The sequence below is a fragment of the Scomber scombrus genome, chromosome 19 (assembly GCF_963691925.1).
Source record: "Scomber scombrus chromosome 19, fScoSco1.1, whole genome shotgun sequence".
In the NCBI taxonomy this organism is placed as follows: Eukaryota; Metazoa; Chordata; class Actinopteri; order Scombriformes; family Scombridae; genus Scomber; species Scomber scombrus.
The window spans coordinates 26,643,381-26,664,274 of NC_084988.1; the positions used below are offsets into that span (position 1 = coordinate 26,643,381).

A 20,894-nucleotide genomic window follows, 5' to 3' on the forward strand; every position below is an offset into this window, starting at 1 on the left:
TGATAATGATAAAGATATCTTGGGTATGTTGAACTTGCTTTGTAGTACAGGCCTCTGGTGAAATGTATATCATAATACACAAAGCTTTCAAATGTAGACAAATGAATGGGACCATAGTGATCATTTGCTATTGGAGATTAACACTGGCTAACCTGAGTGAGAAGGTGATGAATTCATTGTCACAGTTTCTGTGGATGTTTTTGAACCATTAAAATGAACTACACTGGAGCAAACTTTCATTACTCTTTACTAGCAGGTCAAATATCTGCTGTTTAAAGGACATGTTGTAAATATTCCTGCTGCATTAACAGGACTTGAATGAATGAACATTTCCACTCAGGCACATCATCATGGGTCCTGAACAATAACTCAGTTGATGAAATGGTACAGACCTCAGACTGTAGAGGACGTGTCCATCAGGAAAGACGCGCAGCATGATGTTGTCCGTGGTGGTGTCATGGATGAAGGACCTCTTAGAGTGGACAAAGAAGACATCGGGGACCCAGATCTTCTTCACCAGACGACCATCGAACGTCATGCTCTTGTTGGTGCTGCTGGTGAACGACAGGCGCTCGTCCTTCCAGTAGTGCCTCAGATACAGAGTCATGGTGAAGTCCTGTGGGAATGTAACAGTAAGGACTGATGGAATAATTGTTCTGCTATCTACCTATGCTCACAAAGTCAATCAATTAATCTTTATTTGTATAGCCCCAAATCACAACAAAAATCATCTCAAGGCACTTTACACATAGAGCAGGTTTAGACCGTACTCTTTCATTTAATTTAAAGAGACCCAACATTCCCCAAAGAGCAAGCACTTGGCGACAGCAGCAAGGAAAAACTGCCTTGAGTTGTTGGGTTGAGAGAGAGTGAATGTGTGAGAGAGAGAAAGAGGAGAGGGAGAGAGGGATAAGAGTGAAAGAAGACAGAGAGGCACAGTTACATCAAGACTGAAAATAATAACAGCAGCAGCAGCAGACATGGCCATCTGTCAGGACCTGGACACCCATGGGACCTGGATGCCTGTCAAGACCTGGACGTTGATGGCATCGGGCCTCTGCAAGTCCCGCCCATTTTTGAGTGATCAAATCAAATCTGTGGATTATCTGTTGAAATAATTGTGCTCTAACTGTTTACTGGAACTTTAAAGCCCGAAAAGGTTATCATAAATTACACAAATAACATTTCCAATTAAAAAAAATAAAAAGTAATACATTCAGTGTATCCAAATGAAAAGAGCTGTTGAGTTCAAAATATATTATACAAGATATTGACTGGGCAATGTGGAGTTTTGACATTAATATAACATGTGGTGTGGGATTTTGATGATATGTATAAAACCCAGTGCAACAGATGCACAGGCATAACGCTGTGGAACCAAATATAAGACTTGCAGCCACAGTGAAGAACAAGGGAAATCTGTCTGCTGTTTACACCATCAACAAGCCCATCAGCAGAGAGAACCTGCCACTGTTTAACCATGTTGTCAACATTTAATTAGATTTCCTCACTTTTGTGTTTCCCTTCCCACTGACTGCATGTGATGAGTTCTTCTTGCTGCCCAAGAGACCAAAACTGATTCCAGCCAATCAAAGCTGGAAGCTTCTCAGCTCTGAGTATGAAACACTACGAACAAAATCTGTATGTTGTTGATTTCACTTTAAGGTAAGAGATGTAATTACTAAATGTTCTGATGCTGATCCAGATCTATGCACAAGGAACTAGTTACGGTTCAACTTCCTAACACTAGATCAGAGCTGTGTTATGTTACTGCTAATGCAAGCTGAATATTTTTTACTGCAGCTGCTTCACATTAAAAGCATCTAACAACACAAAACAAAGTGTGGCTTTTATTGTGAAGCAAAAAAGTTTGTGGTAGACGCGTGCACATCAAGAGAAAGAAAGCAGCTGCTGGACAAAATAACACTTTTCATGTGTACATACATATGTGTACATAGGTACGCATACATTAAATGAATGTACATATGTACACCTGAAAAGTGCTGAGTGGGATTTGCACATCATGGGACTATCAGGTGACCATGGCCTTTTGTGAATTGAAGATGGCGACTATCTAGTTGATTTTTAGTCTGAAGAAGAGCACTGAGCTCATGATGTCACTGGTGATATCCTATTAAATCTACCTGCACTGGGAACTGCAGTGTGTGGACTTTTTTTCTTGCTTTTATTGTGAAAGTCACAGGAAACCAGAGCTGCAACTAAGGATTATTTTCATTAAATAATCTGTTAATTTTTTTTTTTTGTTAATCAATTAGTTGATTGGTCTATAAAATGTCAGAAAATAATAAAACATGTCTATCACAGTTTCCCAAAGTCCAAGATGACATCATTTTGCCCACACATTTACTTTACTGTCATAATAACTAAAGAAACCAGAAAAGATTCACATTTGAGAAACTGGAATCAGAGAAATCCTTCCTCTTAAAAAAATAAACTTAAATAATGAATTGATTGTCAAAATACTTTCTGTTGGCAAGTTATTAATTAATCGACAAATCATCGGGAAATGCGATGGACTCGTCTCCAAGAATAATACTAATAGTGATCATTCATCAAAACAAGAACCAGCAGCCACAGTGAGATGAAGAGTAACAGTGACGGGCTGCACAGTCTTGTTACCTGTTCTGAGCTCTCTGCTGTGTGTGGAAAGCTACTTGTACTGAGCGCAGGATGAAATCTGATGAAGGCTGCAAATATTCATGACTGCCTTCAGCGATTGAACAACGTGCATTTGGCTGCACTGTAAACAAAATACACCTGCTGATCTTCTGTAACTGCTCACAGTGGTTGCTGTAGTATTAAACTCCACAACCAGGACTGTTAGGTTGTATTTGGTCAGATGACATACATGTTTGAAATATTGAATGGGCACTTTGGACAACAGACAGATGAAACATGTAAACAGAGGACATAGTGTTACAATTGTCCAACAAAATGAACCTAATACATTTCAGTTGTGGACCTTTATCATACATCAAATTCATGGATAAATCTGATGCTTTATGAATATCAATGAGCAACATTTGGATTGAATTTTTTTAAATTCATTAACATGTTGTACTTAAGATAATGAATCAGTGTTGTTTATATGTTTTACCCCTTCTTTCAATGGGAGAGATTGTATATGATTATATATGAGGTGGCTGTGGCTCAGGAAGTAGAGCAGGTCGTCCACTAATCGTAATCGGCACTTTGATTTCCGGCTCCTCCATATCAACATGTCCTTGGCCAAGATACTTAACCCCAAAATTGCTCCGCTGTGTGTATGAATGTGTATGAGTAGTTAGTTATCTCCTGATGTGTGGTAGCTCCTGTCATCAGTGTATAAATGTGTGTGAATGGGTGAATGTGACATGTAGTGTAAAGACTATAAAAGTGCTATAGAAGTACAGTCTATTTACATATGATTATCTGCATATGAATATTATAAATGATTACTGAACACTTTCACAGTGACATGAAATCTTCACCTATTCCAAAAAGAGTGAAACCATACATTCATATAATTAATGCAGACCATCTTCACTCACAGGTCCAGTCCTGACTTGGTCTACTATTCAGATAATAAGCATTATATCAAAACCCTTGATGGGGTGTTTGATTCAAGCTTTACAATTTTAGCAAGGACATTTGATTTAGAGCTTCTTCCAACTAAGGCCCATTACCGGAACCTGTTAAATGTTTAGTAGTAAAGGCAGTGAATCCATCTACAGTACTTGTTTCTGCTAGGTAGACTTTTGTTCTGTGTGTTTGTTTTTTCTTAATATTTCATTGATCCTCATTGGGTTTTGGTTACATGGTCCATTTTTTATTGTTAACTTGGCTTTTACCTTATTTTTTTTATTGTTTCATGTTTTCCTTTTGTAAAACATTCTGTATAAATAAATCTGATCTTCATCTCATGCGGTAGGCAGTGTGGATAAACAGGTCTTCTTACCATATCAACTTCAGAGATGCTGTCCAAACTCTCCACCTGAACATCTACTCCAACTGGGATGGCAGGACCTGTCAAACAAAAGACCATCATGAACTACTGGATTTGAAAGCACAATCATTCACTCATTCATTTAATTTAATTTAGGTGTTTAAGTGGCCCAAAATGTACAAAAATGAAAATATTTTAAAATGTTAGACTTTTATATACAGTAGGTGCTGCAAATGTTTGTACAATGAGGCTGTTCTGGGTCAAATTATCTCTGTATCTATTGACATGTGTTTTAGTGAAATGAATAGTTAATAGTTTTAATAAGATAGTAGTTATGAGGATTTCTTTTTATGATGTAGCAGTGAAGACTGATGGTTCTAATGGTTATACAATAAACCCCACACTTCCATAAAGTTATAAAATACATTTCCATCATTATTGCTATGTTATATTTTCATGTCTTAGGTAAAATAGGACATGATATTGTATGATACTGTTTTTGGTGTAAAAGCTAAAAAATACACTCTCTCTGCTCTCTGAAACATGAATCAAGGTTTAATCACATTTATTGATCAGTCAGATCCACTATTGATGCTTTCTAAACACATCTGTGCTTCAACATTTGGTATAGACTCTTTTTATGAGAGGATTCTAAGACGGGGTCAAGATTGAACATAATGCGAGGGTGTAGAATATGAACAGTATGTGAAAGTAAAAATCTTGGAAAAACACATTTATGGAGAACCTTCATTTTCAGTGCTGATGTACAGACATACAATAAATAAAAACACAATAGCAATAAAAGAAGAATACATGGCTATTGACCATCATTTCCAAAAATATGTGTAAACACAGAACTGGATTATCATTTAAACCGTATGCTTTATAAACAGTCAAACCAGACCGGCTCCATTTTGACCCCAGGGGGACAAAGCAGTTGCTTGGTTGACAGGAAGACAACAGGGAGGTTAACTGTGTGAATGTTTGGTGCTTGCAGGGTGAGCTACGTCTGTGAGTGGGAACAATGGCGACCAACATTCTAAGAAAGCAGGGCTGAGAGATAAAGGGGAGCTTTTGTAAAAAAAAAAGCTGTAGTAATGCTAATTCCTCCTCACAGAGCAGGGAGGTCAGCTTTTTGATACAGTAGGCAATTGTATGATCCATAACTATCTTCAGTAATGAATCTTAATGTGGAGTGATACACTGCATCTAAAGGTTTGAGAGTGGAAATGGCTGCCAGCACATAAATAACATCTCTGTAGTCCAGTACAGAGAGGAAAACTGCTTTAACTAGCCTTTTTATTGTCAATAAAGGAAAGCAAGATTTATTTTCTAAAAAGAAAGGTGGATTTTAATCTCAACTTTGGGAACAGTATACAACATATAGACTTTAACAGTATGTTTTTTATTGACCCAAATGCCTAGACAGGTATAGTATTGCACTCTCTCTACTATGATGAACCCATCACAAAACTACCACAGTCAATATTTCTTGCATTCAAAAACAATATCCATGTTGTCTTTGTATAGTTTAGGATTAGAGTTAGGGTTTTAAATGATGAAGGTGTTTTTGAAGGAGATTAAATGATAGTTAGATAGATAGATTTCCAGTGGCAGCATGAATAGAATCTACACGGGAATAAAGGACAGTGTCATCTGTATAGTTGAACACTTTCTACCTGTCCAGAACTAAAGCATTACAAAGTCCCTGTAACTCATGTCATTCCTACTGAAATCTGAAGATATTTTGATGAATGCTAAACAATGAATACGTTATAGGAATTACATGTAGAAATAAGAATGTTTCCATCAGGTTGTGTGCTGCTGATTTACATTTTTTTAGTGTTGCTTGGTAGCAGCAGGTCTAATGGAGGGTGATGTCCCTCTATGCTTCATCATTTTGGCGCAGAACAAGAACATCTGGATACCTGCAGCTGAAAGGCTTTTCTCCAATGCCACCATCACATCCAAATGACTCCCTGACCAAGTAGTAAGTGGACAAAAAACTGTGATAGTGCAGCCTCTGGTTGGCAAACTACCAGACCTGCTTTAAAAAAAATCAAAGAAAAATGATCATCATGGTTAATTTTTTAATTTTAAATCATGACTACTTGCTATTTGAGATGAGAGGCTTTGTAAACATATCATTTAGAAGCCCATCCAGAATACCAAGGAACCTTCACATTATGGAGTTACATTTAACATCACTTATACAGTCTCTACACTATTGACTGGACTTAACACTGTATTCAACCTCCACTATATTTAATAATTGATTACACGTTACATTTAATTATTGCTTCCTTTGTAGAGTCAATATTTCATTTATATCTAATGTCAACACTATTACTATTCCATTCAGTGAATAGATTTTAAAATGTAAATTTAATTTTAATATCATTTTGTCTATTTTGTCATTTTTTCTTCCATTTGAATTCTTTATTGCATTTGTAGAAGCAAACACTAACATACATTCATTGTGTGTTCGCATACTAAGATTATAAAACAGAAAGAAAACCTGTTAAAGTTAATTGTCATTAACATTTCATCAGGTTTTTATTTTGTTGTTGGATTTTTTTTTTTAACCTGATATTGAAGAATGACTGGCTGGCTTGATGAGAGAGGAAATGTCTAAAGTTAGGGACTGTCTAACTTTAACTTTGATTTTCATAATTAACAGTCACATAGCTTTTATAGACGTTCAATTTGAACTAACTTTTTTCTTTTCTTTTTTGTAAGAGGGATTCAAATAGAGTTCTTTATTATTTGATGATTTGATTCTTATTCTCTGAACAGTTCAACTTGAACATATGCTGTTAGAATATAAACAGCAGTAGAGAAAGCTCTGCCAGGTTCCTGTGTAAATGACTACAGGTACTGATACTGTAGAAGCTTTGTGTTACACCTGTGATGCCAACAATACATTAATATGGAAATGAAGAACCTGGTTTGTCCCTGAACTCAACTGAACCTTCTCGCTGAGAATTTCTCTAGCTTGAAATACTGATGTGAATTTGTGTCACCCAGGAAGAACCACGATTTAAATTTTAAAAAGTAAAAAAAAAAAGAGAAGGTGTGATGAAACCAGCAAACTCGTCTATCTAACCACTCGAAGTTTCCAAGTTCTCAAAAATAAGGACAAACCTTTGGGGTAATGCCTCCTCCACTGAGTGTAATTCATTAAAAGGAAAAGACCATTTATTTTAGAATGGTGATAAGAAATAACATTAATGTCATAATACAGAGTACATTTGCTGCATATAAATACTCCACACAATATTCAGCCTCAAATAAGGAGCACAGTCTAATTAGTATCAGTTCTAATTCTCAAGCATATGGTCATGAAACCAGTATTCATATTAATGGAATAAAATTGAAGTATAGCATAATATTATCATTACGACATGTTAACATATCTACATGAAAGTGAATGTAACACTGGAGCAGACAATCATACAACAAAGGCTACACATGCTGTCATTTATACAAGACAAGACACATCAGGATCTGTGTGATTCAGCTCAGCAGGTGATACTGATTGATCGATTGATCACACATTTGCTTCTGGGTAATTATTCAGAGCAGCATATTGTGAAAATGATGGTAAAATAACCCCAAAACCTTCAGATGTTTTACCCAATCGTTCACAATCAGTTGAGCATGTGTGCAGAAAAAAACTAAAATGTTTAGGGCCCATGGCTGACAGGGGCCCTAAAAAATAAATATAAGTTAATTTTTTTTATTTACCTATCATCATTCATCATTTATAGATGATAATGTTCATTTATTTTAATTGAAGAGGTTAATTAAAAGATTACATTTAGAGGAGTAACCCTGGTGCATGGACCTATGCTGCAGGTCATTCCTCTCTCTCTCTCTCTCTCTCTCTCTCTCTCTCTCTCTCTCTCTCTCTCTCTCTCTCTCTCTCTCTCTCTCTCTCTCTCTCTCTCTCTCTCTCTCTCTCTCTCTCTCTCTCTCTCTCTACCTGTTTCCTATCGGCCTCTCTGCCATCCACTGTTAAATAAAGGCAAAAAAGCCCTAAAATAAAATATTTAAAAAAAAAAAAAGGTTTCATTTAGAGTGTAAAAGACTAAAGAACATTACTTATAGAGGATATCAGCTTGCATCATTTAGTGAATTATTGAGTATTTTAGAGCTGGGTTTTAAATGGGTCGGTTGGGTTCTGGAGGTGTAGTCGGAGCAGCCTGTGCTTGGTGGTGGGGCCCAATGTGATATCTCTCCACAGGGCCTAAAATCCCTGGCATTGCCCCTGCTCCTGATCATGAACATACCTCCATACCTGTTTAAAAGAGGTAGTGTCCTCTTGTCTTCTGCCTTACACACACATACAGGAAATAAGAACTGCTTTTAGTATCAGCCAGTTTATTTTAGTTGCACATTACTGCAAAAAATTGTTCCGATGAAAACTGGAGAGCGCGTTCTCTGTGGATTATCCAGCGTAACGGACATCGTTCCTGGAAAAATCAAGCTGCTGTAGAGGTTTTTAAATGTCATTTGTTAATGCTGTAAGCACAACAAACTAAATTCCACTTACATCCATTATGTTGGTGTGGAGGTAAAGATATTGGACATCTCAAATAAAACCTAAACTGTGTGCATCAATGGAAACCAGGGGCCCGTTTCAGACAACTCAGAGCTTACTCTAAGCTTACTCACAAATTTTGGATTTTACCAAAAACCTCTAAACCAATGGACTCTAAAGAGACACCAGAACCAGCTGCATCTTCTACCATAAATGTTAGCTTCACAACACCTGCTGGAACTGCTGTCAGCACAAAGCCACCAACACAGACTGACAGAAGAAGCTGGAGAACAGATTTAGAGACCAATGATGACGATAACCCCACCTGACCTTCTTTCTCCCGGCTAATAGGACCAGCAAGCAGTGGAGAAAAAAAATGGAAGACCTTTAATACTATTTGTTCAGGGTGGAAGCTTGGGATGAAGCAAAAACCCTTCTGCTTTCTGAAAAGGTCATCAGCACACACTTATCAGAAGAGTGGATTAACGGGGATGTAATCAGCCATGCACTCAACCAGGTGAACAAAAAAATCGAATAAAATCATGATAGTACAGCACAGAGAAGGCTGTTGAAGTTGCAGCAAACAAGCAAAATGAGACTCTGCCAAACAAGGAACTTGAGGTCAATTCCAAGTTAATGGAAGAAATGCCAGTTTCATTCAGATCCACCTACATGGTCGCCTTAAAAAAAAAAGCTCCTTCTGATGAGCCTTCAGGAGCTCAATGGCACAAAAGTAGTCACTGTACATAAGTCAGATCACTCGTGCTGAATGATAGGATACTGCACGGCAAATGCAGAAGAATATTAAAGAGATCGAAAGAACAGCATCACCATCGATGACAGCACAGCACAAAAATGTGCTCATCTTATTATATACGTGAGATGCGACGTGAGTGGGGAAGAAGATGTGGACGATGTATTTTTAGCCATGGCACAACTGCAGAATCCATTTACACCAGCTTGAGACAGCTTGAGATAAAGCTTCCACCTAGAGGGATCAGACAATGAGTGTTTTTTTGGGAAAACATCTCATCAGCATCGCCACAGATGGAGCTTCAATTCTCAGGGCAAAAACCAATGGAATGATTGAAAGGTTTGAACGTGATTTCCCAAATGCTCAGTCCATACATTGCCTAGCCCATAATACATTCAACACTCATGTAAACATTTTAAAATGATGAGATTGGATAGATCTGACCAGTCTGCAGTTTAAATTCAATTCATTTTAAAGTGTTTTGCCAGTTTTACTCAACTAATGCAAAACGGCACGTTAGTTAATATCATAAGATTTAAGTTTTTCTTTTTTTTCTTTTTGTACATCATTATTGCAAGAATACCCTGGATAATTACTTGGTGTAATATTCTGCATTTTAGATGTTTTCATTGATTAAAATTCCAAACTAAAAAACTACTTTGAACAACAAGTCATTACAGTTTCTACTTTATGAATATGATTTTTGTAAAACGACAGAAGTATATTGCATTCACTTGAACAAAATAAGAGTTGTTTTTATTTTTTATTAACAAGATAATTTTTCCTGTTTTTCTGAATCAATGAGATCATTTAAAACAACAGACGCTTTCATTTCCCTTCTTGAGAGCTCGATTTAATGGAAGCAAACATGGCCGCTTGTTGAGTTGAATCCAGTTTGACTTTGTTTTGGGGTCTTTAAGTCATATAGATGCTATTGTTATTAGTTTGTTGACTTCAGGAACCTCAGGACTTTGTGTTTGTTCAGATCTGCTGGACACTGTGACGTTTCTCCAGGATCAGGACAGATATGGCATGCATCACGGATATAAAATGATGTATATGAAATGCAATTCAGAAAAATAGGAAAAACTATTTAGAAAAACAGGAAAATGATTTATCTATAAATGACAGGAACGTCTGTCTGTCTGTTATAAGTATATATCTCTTGAACTGTTCAGCCGATTGATTTCAAACGTGACAGGTGTCTTGCTACGGGCACGAGTAAGTGCAGTGCCAAGTTTGACTTTGTTTGGATAAGAAATGTAAAAGATATAGATAAATAAATATATGGGTAAAAGAAGCACACATTAGCTGTTGGCTCTCTAGCCGCTGGCCACGCCCCCTCTCACGCAGCACACTGAGCACAGCACAGGACCAGAGTTAGAGAGGCTATAAGGCAGCGGAGCTTTGGCAGCTACAATGTGAAATACACTTCAGACCCTCAAAAAAATGGATGAAACTGAAAACACTTGGAATAGACCAGGCTACTTTGGACTGTCTTTAGACTTTGAATAAACAAACAACAATTCCGACTGCAAGGTCTCAAATTGAAACGAGCGATCGGCCTAATGATCCCGAATTTAAGGACGTTTCAGAATCCCACACATGCAAAGCAACAACCAGCTACACACAACAAGTGGCAGACAGAACGTGAACTTTTGTTGTGTAATTGTAACAATGAGCATTCAAACACATCAAACCAACAATATAGTAAAAACACACGCAAAAACTGATTTTGCACGGGCACTGCACTAGTCGCTTTTTTTCCTCAAGTGAATGCAATACACTTCCATATAAAACAGTAATGTCACACGCCTTTTTTTTTTAAAGAAGTAATCCTTCTTGCTAAAAGCTTTATTCATCCTCTGCAGTCCTACTCTGAGGCAGTAGAGTACTTTGAGTATTTTTAGTCCTAGATTAACTTTTAGATCTCATATCTCGCTCGCAGTAGGTATGAAGCACTGAGGAATAATGTGCATCCGGTTTTGAAGCCTTGAAACTCTGGATTCCAACAGGTTTGATATTCAGCAAACAGAAACAAGAGAACACAAACAACAAGATGATAACAGCAGAAACCACTGAATGACTGACACACTGTGGATAATCCATTAACAACAACTGCTGTCTTCTCTCAATGTGCCAAACATTTCCACACCACTTGCTTCTGTCCCCTGAGCACTCTGTTTGTTCCTTATCTTCATCCCAGCAGCACAACTCTGTCTCCATCACCAGCGGTGGAAGAAGTATTCAGATCCTTCACTTCAGTAAAAGAACCTATAGTGATGTAAAAATCCTCCATTACAAGTAAATGGTCTGCATGAAAAAATCCTACTGAAAGGGTATCTATTGTGCTTTTCTACATTTTCAGTCATATATACACACACACACACACACAGAACATGTCAAATAATGAAGTAAACATGTAGAAATAATCCCTGTGAGTAGAAAGCAGCTTCAGTCTGCTCTGAATGTTCAGTTTGAAATATTTCTGCTTTGATTCAGTGAGACCCACAGGCTCAATAATAACCCCCGAACTATAACAAACATAACATTATCTTAGTCTCCTTAACCATCACCAAGAACACAGAAGTCCTGAAGTGGAAAAGCAGAAAGAACAAGTAAGACCAGTCACCTTTAGAGTAACGTGCTTCTTCTACATGCTATTATCCTCTGAATTACTGAAATGATAAATGTGTAAGTATAACCAGGATGTGTAAAATTACAAAATGTCATGCTGTAATCCAGAATCATTCAATATCAGATATGTGTATTATAATTCTTTATTCTTTATTTATTGCTGAAAGTTAGGTAATGGACAAACAGCTAACATTTACACAACGTTTCACTTTATGTTTACACATGTGTAGCAATCAGCACATGTTTAATATATATAAGTATGACTATATAATAACTGTATGGACTAGATTATAGTTTATGTTGTTTTGTTTATTGACATATGGCTTGTTGCATATGTCCTATACAGTATAAAGTATATGTGGCTATTTGTAGAGCCAATATAATAAATTGCCCAAACATCACTCAAAAACTCAGGCAGCAAATCCAACACAACTACTCTATGGCTGCCAATCATTTATTTAATCAAACTGAAATTTTGTTTACAATTTGCAAAATCAAAATGAATTTTTTTTAATGAAAATTCTATTTAGAGAAAAAACAAACAAGCCTTTGTATTGGCCGGGCTCTGTGAGGGTGCAAAAAATGAGAAAAAAAGAAAACTTTCTTCTTCGTTCTCTTTTTTTATGGACAGTTTAATGATTTGTCACCTTGACAGATTTCACCAAAAAATCTAGTGTAAAGTGAAAACTGCATTTCACATTAGATTACATTCATGTCAATGTGACTGTGGTATGCTTATACAAATAACTGAGTTTGTCTTTATCATCAGCTGCAAACCAGTGGAAAATGAAACATGATTAAATGATTTCAGCTACAGCCTTTCACCCAATACTAGCACATAGTTAGATTCTCATAGCTCCACACATGTAGAGTCTGCAACCATTCATAAGAGGAAAGTTTCTTTCTCTGCCATTTGTCTGTATGTCTTTTCATCTTGTTTCAAGGAGAGACCTCAATATAAAGTGTGTGTGTGTGTGTGTGTGTGTGTGTGTGTGTGTGTGTGTGTGTGTGTGCGTGCGTGTGTGTGTGTGTGTGTGTGTGTGTGTGTGTGTGTGTGTGTGTGTGTGTGTGTGTGTGTGTGTGTGTGTGTGTGTGTGTGTGTGAGCTCTAACATCAATGTGTCTGTCATATCGGGGTGTCTCATATTGATGATCCTGCATCCCAGAACACCTTCCTGGGGTTTTGAGAATTGACATGCTGCATTCTGTTTATTTCAGGGCTCAATCTGTTATACATCCAAACATAAAGGTGACATTATGACAAATACTGTAGCAGGTTTGAACAAACAGTAAGAAATCAAATGTGAAAGATTCATTTTTCTTTAAAGCTGCAGGGTGGAACATTTGTCTCCCCCTACTGGCAGTGACAGTAACTACACAAACACTATCGACATTATCACCACAAACTTCTGATGCTTTTTACATGAGACACAAAGAAGCAACAAGTGTTGAGTTTATCATTTAAATGTATGATTGTGACTGTTTTGGCCTTGTGATTGTGCGTCATTGTGTGTCTGGTAGAATGTGCTCTTTGCTATAGTTAAGAAGTTTACTGCTACTTCCTTCCCTTGCATGTCAGGATAAGATAGAAGTTCTGAGTTTTGTGATGTGTGGATGTATGACCACTGCTTGACCCTGTAGGTCTGTGTGTCCTGAGGAATGCTCTCATTGATTACATTAAAGCTGCAGTTGGTAAGTCTTATAAAAGTAACTTTTTGTCATATTTGCTAAGACTGTCACTATGTAAAGACAGCATTACATGAAACTAGTAAACAGGCTCATTTAGCCCCACCTACTGCTCCTACTGCAAATTGCCAGAATCCACCGCGACCGGACAAAAAGAACCAATCAGAGCCAGGATGGTGTCTGATGGAGTGTCTGACAGCTGTCAATCACTGCTCATGCACACAGCCCCCTCCCCCTTCCTCCTCAGCTCTGGAGAGCGGCTTCAGTAGTGTAGAGAAAGTAATGACGCAGTAACAACCATCAGCGAGGACAAAACTACTGATACCTCCGTTACCAACAACAGCACGTCAGCCTCCTCTGGGGGAGGGACTTTGGAGGCAGAGCAGGAGTGCAGCAGAGAGGGAGGGGGAGAGATCTGAAAGTTGTACTTCTTCAAATTTGATGCTAAGTCCTCTCTCACCTCAAAGTTACCAACTGCAGCTTTAAGGGGTCTGATGGTTACCAAGTTTTGGTAATAGGCATAATCAGCATTGTCTGAAGTTGTTTGTCAGGCATTTGGTTCAGTTCTGTATAAAAGCCTCAAAACCTTCAACTAACTGACACTTAAATTATCACTTTTACGTCAAAATTCTGGCAGGCAGGAACTATTAACAACATGTTGTAGATTCATATTTTGTCTATCTTACCCAGCCAGCATGTCCATGTGGGCCCCATAACTGTTAAATGTGGGCTACAAATATGGGTCCCAACTGGGTGAGTTATATATGTGGGGCTCATGTTTCTGAAACAATATGGGGCCAATACAATTTGCCCTGTTTATGCCCATGCCCGCTTAGCCCACTTACATGGGCTTCACATGTGGGGCCCATGTTACTGAAATCATGTGGGACCTGCAAAATTTGCCCAGTTCAAGCCCATGACCACTCAGTACCCAAGTAGCCCATACTTAACTCATGTGGGGCCCACATGATCATGCTGGCTGGGTTAACATACATGAAGGCAAATATTACTCCATCACACCACCCACTACCACCTCAATAATAAACATAAAGTAGAACTATCACTTCTCTGACAATGTCAGCAAAGACTGGAAATGTATAAGCTTCATAACAGTAGAATTTATAGCAGAGCTGTTTGTATTGGATTGCATTAGACTGCACAGGTGTTCCTAATAAAATGCTCAGTGAGTGCACAGCGTAGTGCTTTGAGCTGAGGCAGAGAGGAAATGAAACTACCAGATGTTTGCCCCGAAAGCAGCTTTTCAGAGGAATTGATTAAGGCTTTGAATATAATATCAGTAAAAATGACATGTTGCCTTACATCAGATGTTTGGTTGATCTCATAAATAAATCCCATGTATTTCTGTCTCTCTAATTCTCTCCGTTGTCATTTGTTTTGTGCTTCAGTGCAGTCAGTCAAACTAATTTCTCATGAACAAATCAGTTCAGTTAAGCGCTGTATAACAATATAAAAGTTTTTGGCTCAAAGCTGTTGAATGCTAACAGCAGGTTTATTATTCTTGGCAGCAGCAAACCACAAGATGTTCACATACTTACTATTCAATAAAACCAATGTCTGCAAGATTGAATACATTCTGAAAGCACCAGTCCATAATTATTTTTGCCCACATATATAAATCAAGAGTTTGACTGAGAGATGAAGAATCTGCATTTTATGTTTTTTTGTTTCTCAACTGATCATAATGAAGAAAAAAGGCATTTCTCCTGCTGTCTTCACAAACACTGGTAATAAACAAACCATAAACAAAAAGATTGAGTTGTTGTCTAGTATAATAAAAGATAATCATTGTAGGAATGATGGCAGGTTTCAGTGTTGTGACCTGCAGCTGCTCTGCATCCCTGCAGCTCAGACAGAAGCCAGCTGCTGGTACATTTCACAAAGTATTTTATTTAGTGATCAAATGAAGCTATCCAATGGTTGAAGATATAAAGTAAAGATGCTACGGATCATCACACAGAAGCCAGCCACACACTGCCAGAGGAGTCATTACATATCCTGATATTAACTGACCACAGCAAGCAGACTGATCAGCTGCTGTGTGACATCAGTAACACTAGCATTAGAGACTAGCATTGCATTGTATGAACTATAACAAAAAGTGGTCTAACACTGCAATATGCAAGCCACTGTCCATTTTTGGATGCTTGTCATCTTTCCCAACATCATGCATTTACATCATGCTGTTAAATTCACACACACATTGACTCCAGACTTACAACAACCTTACCAATTTCCCATATCAAATTGCCATCCTTTCCAATGATACACCACATGCCAAAACATATCTGCCAATAATCCTGAGAGTGACAGTGGCCAAACTGGCACTGCTGAAAATAACCAGCACTGTAGCTGTGTGTTTGGCTGTTGATCAGTTAACAGATAGTTTAAAGAACATATATTCTGCACATTTCCACCTATATATTTTTTATTCTGAGGCTCTACTGGAATATCTTTGCCTCACTTACAGTTTAAAACAAATCCTCATTAACTTGTGCTGGCCCTTTATGCAGCCCCCTCGGTTCAGCCTCTGTCTAAAACAGACTGTTTGGCTCTTTAAAGACCCCTTCCTGACCCCCTCTGTTCTGACAAGGCAGAAAAAAGTTGTAAAAACAACATTTATATATTTGTATCTTTTAATGTTGTCATTGTTATTTAATCACAATCATTTTGAGTCATGCTCGTGTCCATCAGATAAATGTAAGTCCAATATTCTCTGCTGGATCATTAGCTGCTAAATGTTCCACTACGTTCACCAGCTACTGTAGTCTCTAACTGTGTGTGAATGTTAGCTGATGAGCTGTTAATGTATCAGAGGGTTTATCATACCTTTTTTTTATTATTATCTGAAAGCAGCTGCCTGAGAGCGTTTTTAATATCAGTGACACCTTTTACATTATAGTCATCTGGTCCTTTGTTCATATATCATTTGAAGTGATATATGAGGCAAGGTCATAATACTTTAGTCTCCGTCTACCTTAAGAAATGTAGACTCCTAGAGCCTCCTAGGCCTTTCCAAAGACTTCAGACTAAATAAACAGGTCCAGACACACAGGCGGTATTCCCAGTGCAATGGCTGTTCACTGTATGTTCAGTACAACACACTGTGATACACTGCAGCATTTATTGACTGCTAACCTTTCCCTCTGCTCTGCTCATGTTCACCATCACTACCGCTCTCTTAACCACACACTGGCTATGCAGACACACATTATACACTGTGCTATTCCTTTTTTTTTTAGAGCTGTGCTACCAAGAGTTTCCCAGGCAACAACACAGAGGTTGAAACATTTCTAAACAGTGATACACACAGCTATTGATTTCTGTAATGAAAGGATATTTAGCATTTTTTTTGGCATTAAAAAATGATTTTTTTTTTTTGGCCTGGTGAGGGCTTTCATTGAGTGGACTGGCAGAGCTGTAGATTTACAGGGGAAACACTGCACAGTGAATAAAGAGATTACAATGTTCTTGTGACGCTGGGATTATGTTAGTGTCACCTTAATTAAATCTACTTCGGGTCATGGGTAAGAAACAGCACGATGACAGCTTCTTCAGAGAGCAACTTGTGTACTTTTAATGCCCCCCCCCCCCCAAAAAAAAAAAAAAATGGCACTGCTATAACACTGACAGCAAACTTAATAAATGACTCCACTGTGTGGCGTGTCACTGCACCTAATCTAAACTAATAAACTAAACACTAAACTAATAGTTCCACATTTTAGACCTGTCATGATAACTACTTTTATTGGATGATATATTGTCTCAGAAATAGTCAGGAACCTCGGCCTCCTTTCGACTCCACTCTCATCTTTGATGCTCACATTAAATCCCTCACCAAGACATCCTTCTTTCACCTCCGTAACATTGCACGCCTCCGCCCATTTCTCTCAAATTCTGATGCTCAGACCCTGGTTCACGCGTTCATCATGTCCCGCATCGACTACTGTAATTCCCTTTTCATTGGTCTCCCTGCAAAATCCGCCCAAAAACTTCAGCATCAGTCCAGAACTCATCAGTCAGAATCCTCACTCACAATTCACGCACGGCCAACATCACCCCCATCCTCTCTCAGCAGCACTGGCTACCAGTTTTGTCTCCGATAAAATTCAAAATCCTACTTTCTCACCTTCAAAGCCCTCCATAACCTGGCTCCTGTATACCTCGGCGAACTCCTGACTCCCTATCCTCCCTCTCAGTCTCTCAGATCCTCCACCTCCAACCTCCTCACAGTCCCACGCACCAAACTGTCCACCTTGCAGGCCAGTCTTTCAGCGTCACGGCCCCCAAGCTCTGGAATTCTCTCCCTCTATCCCTCCGCGACTGTCCATCCTTTTCCATATTCAAGTCTCAGTTAAAAACTTTTCTTTTCAATGAACATTTCTCTTCATCCTCCTCTGCATAGTCTTGTTTTGATCTGTTTTGTTTGATTTTCTTTTTTCGTTCCCTCTTTAAAGCGTCCTTGGGTATGTGAAAAGCGCTATAAAAAATAAACGTATTATTATTATTATTATTATTATTATTAATCTCCCTTTGAACATCCACACTGGAGTCTGGATGTACTTTTACAGTTTTACAGTTAGTTCTGGACTTCCTAATATTCGTGTGTCTCTTCCTCAGTTGGGACAGTGTCATTTGCAGGGTAACAGCTGTCCGATGGCGTAACAGATTGATGCCTGTGCTAATCTAAGCTGTAAACAGGAGGAACTGCTGCCAGCTTAATCTGCTCATCACTGCTGCAGCGGGGCCTGCCGTGCAGCTAGGCACAGCTAGCCTAACACCGCAGGGCCGGCTGAGACACTGGGTGAAGCTAGCGGCTAAAGCTACACTCCAGTCACCACGAATTAAGCCGACATCTCCAGATGGTATCTGGGTGCTACTGACCCATCCGTCAGGGAGCACTGCTTAAAGCTTTAGCAACAAAAACAAGGAGGAAAAAAAAGGAGAGTAAAACTGTGGTGATTATCATTGTGACGTTCCCCTGAGCTCGTGTCCTCTCACAGATGATAGCGTGTCACTTTGGTGTTCAGGGATAAAGCAAGTGACAAGTTCCTGCTGTTCATAATATTACATAAACTCATTTCAACACAGACAACCACTTACCTATGAACACATTTAGCAGTAGTAGCATTTCATTAGCTCTGGAATATTAAAGCAGCACTGAGCCTAAATCAATGCATTTTTTCCCTCCTTTTTTCCCCCCTTTGAAGTAGCGAGCACGGTACAATCTTGTAATTGAATCTCAACAGTTCTGACATCAAACTCTATCAGCAGCAGTCACAGGCCTGATATTTGGTGAATATCAAGCCACTCTATTTTCAGACTTAAGGGGGGATGGTATTCAGAGAGCCTCTAAATGGAATATAATAAATATTCTGCCTTTATGTGCATGGCAGTGATTCATCCATCACTTTTTAACCTTTTCATCAAAAGAGTAGAAAGTGTTGGCGTAGGTGTGTGGATGAGGGTGCAAGAGTGCTTCGCTGGACAAGACCCCAGAGCTTTGTTGACTTCCTTGGATGAATAAAGAGCAGTAATAAAGAAAGCACTCTTCTGTGAAAGTTTTTACCTTCTCTATAAGACGGTAATCCTACTGTCAAGTTTGCTGTCGGTTATGATAAAGATAAGCTCTGCTGTCCCTTTGCTTTAGATCATGTAAAAAATTGTTAAAACTACATTTATAGATTTTTTTGGCCATCTAGAGACTGTATAGTGAGCTGGAAATATTACATTTGATGTATAAGTTTAAAAAGTTTTTATGGAGAGCAGAAATTAAACCAGACAAGACAGTCTTTAATTATTTTTAACCTCCTGAGACCCGAGCTCCAACTCCTAGATATTTGGGGTTAGTAGGATCTGATAAGTACAAAAACTAAGCATTGTCTTTGAACAGGAAGTAGTTTTTTCAAATGAATAATGTCCGCATATAATAAGTTATTTTACTGTAAAACACAATTAATTCACAGGTGTATAAAACTGTTTATTTCCTTATATGATAATAAAGTCCCAACGTCCTCAAACGAGTACTTCCTGATTAGCAGTGCCGTAGCTAGTTGCTATTGCTAAAATTTGTTAAATTATTTCGCATATCAAACTACAAACAATATTAAGCATAAATAAACTAATTAAAAATAAGTTTCAACCATAGAATGTGATCAGGTTTTGTACCTGCTCCACTTTTATCTCGGGATCGACTGTTAATTGACTTAGCCAAGATGCCTGCCATCTGGTTTTTACACTGATTTTTACACTGTAATGTGCTTTTGTGACCACTAGGTGACACAATAAGGCGTGTACGAATGAGGACAACAGGTCAAAGTTAAGCAGAATTAAGTATCAGTTCCATCAAAGCCTAAATGTGATATGAGGACGCAGGGTCACAGGAAGTTAAAGTTTAATAATATGGTTTGGTTAATATGTAACACACTGACACAGCTGAAGATGATAGTACTGCACATTACTTTCCGGTAGACTTGTTAGCTTGTCTTATTGTATTGTAAGAAAAGTGCATGTCTATCATCATGAAGATTTTTTTCCACTACAGATTACAGACTACATTTTACTCAAGCTGACAACAACTACGCTTGTTACTGTAAGTGCATCAAAACCTTCATGATTAAAAAGACAATCAGCTCTTTATCAAACTACCTGTTCAACAAGTGGAAACGTGTAAAAGAGATATTTCCAACTTTATGTCTGCAGTGTCTCATCCACTGAGACATATGTTTTACACCACCACAGCAGCCTGGTTAATAACACAAAAGCTGTTTGTATCCCTCATTGACTGTTACCATGGAGACAGAGACAGACTGCTTTGCGTTAGGTCAGAACATTTTTTATTTACCATTATATTATTATTTACTAATTCAATTAGCTGGTTCAGTGAATTCATGTCAGTCATTAATTCCACTTTAACAGATCGGCTTCTTTTGATGAAGTGGAAGTTTGAGTTTCAGATTGTCTCTTCTGAGTTGTTAAATAAATCCTTGGTTTTGCATTGTTACTTCAGTTAGCCTCATGTTTTTCCTTGTATTTTTCCTTCCATGTATTTCCAATTGTTCCTCCTTCCCTAGATATTTTCGGGGTCGTAACAGCAATAAATAAAATGTTGCTTTTTTGTGTGTGTTTGTTTGTTTTTTAGTGGAAATAGGGATCAAAATGATTCACCAAATGTAATATTGACTGTACAAAGGAAATATGGATTGTGCTATGGACAAAGAAATTAAATATATGATGGTGACAAGAGGAACAATGAAATATGACGTGCATAAATAATTCAATAGTGTAACAGTGGAGGTTGAATGTCCAAAG

General features: G+C 38.0%; 1 protein-coding gene across 1 annotated transcript in view; it reads right to left on the bottom strand.

Annotated features, from left to right (window-relative positions):
• The window catches only part of gabrr2a (gamma-aminobutyric acid type A receptor subunit rho2a), a 74,755-nt gene that overhangs the window by 41,412 nt on the left and 12,449 nt on the right, over positions 1-20,894 (bottom strand). The window contains 2 exon segments of the mRNA XM_062440949.1: positions 393-616; positions 3,959-4,026. Coding sequence (XP_062296933.1) covers positions 393-616; positions 3,959-4,026 — 292 coding nt within the window.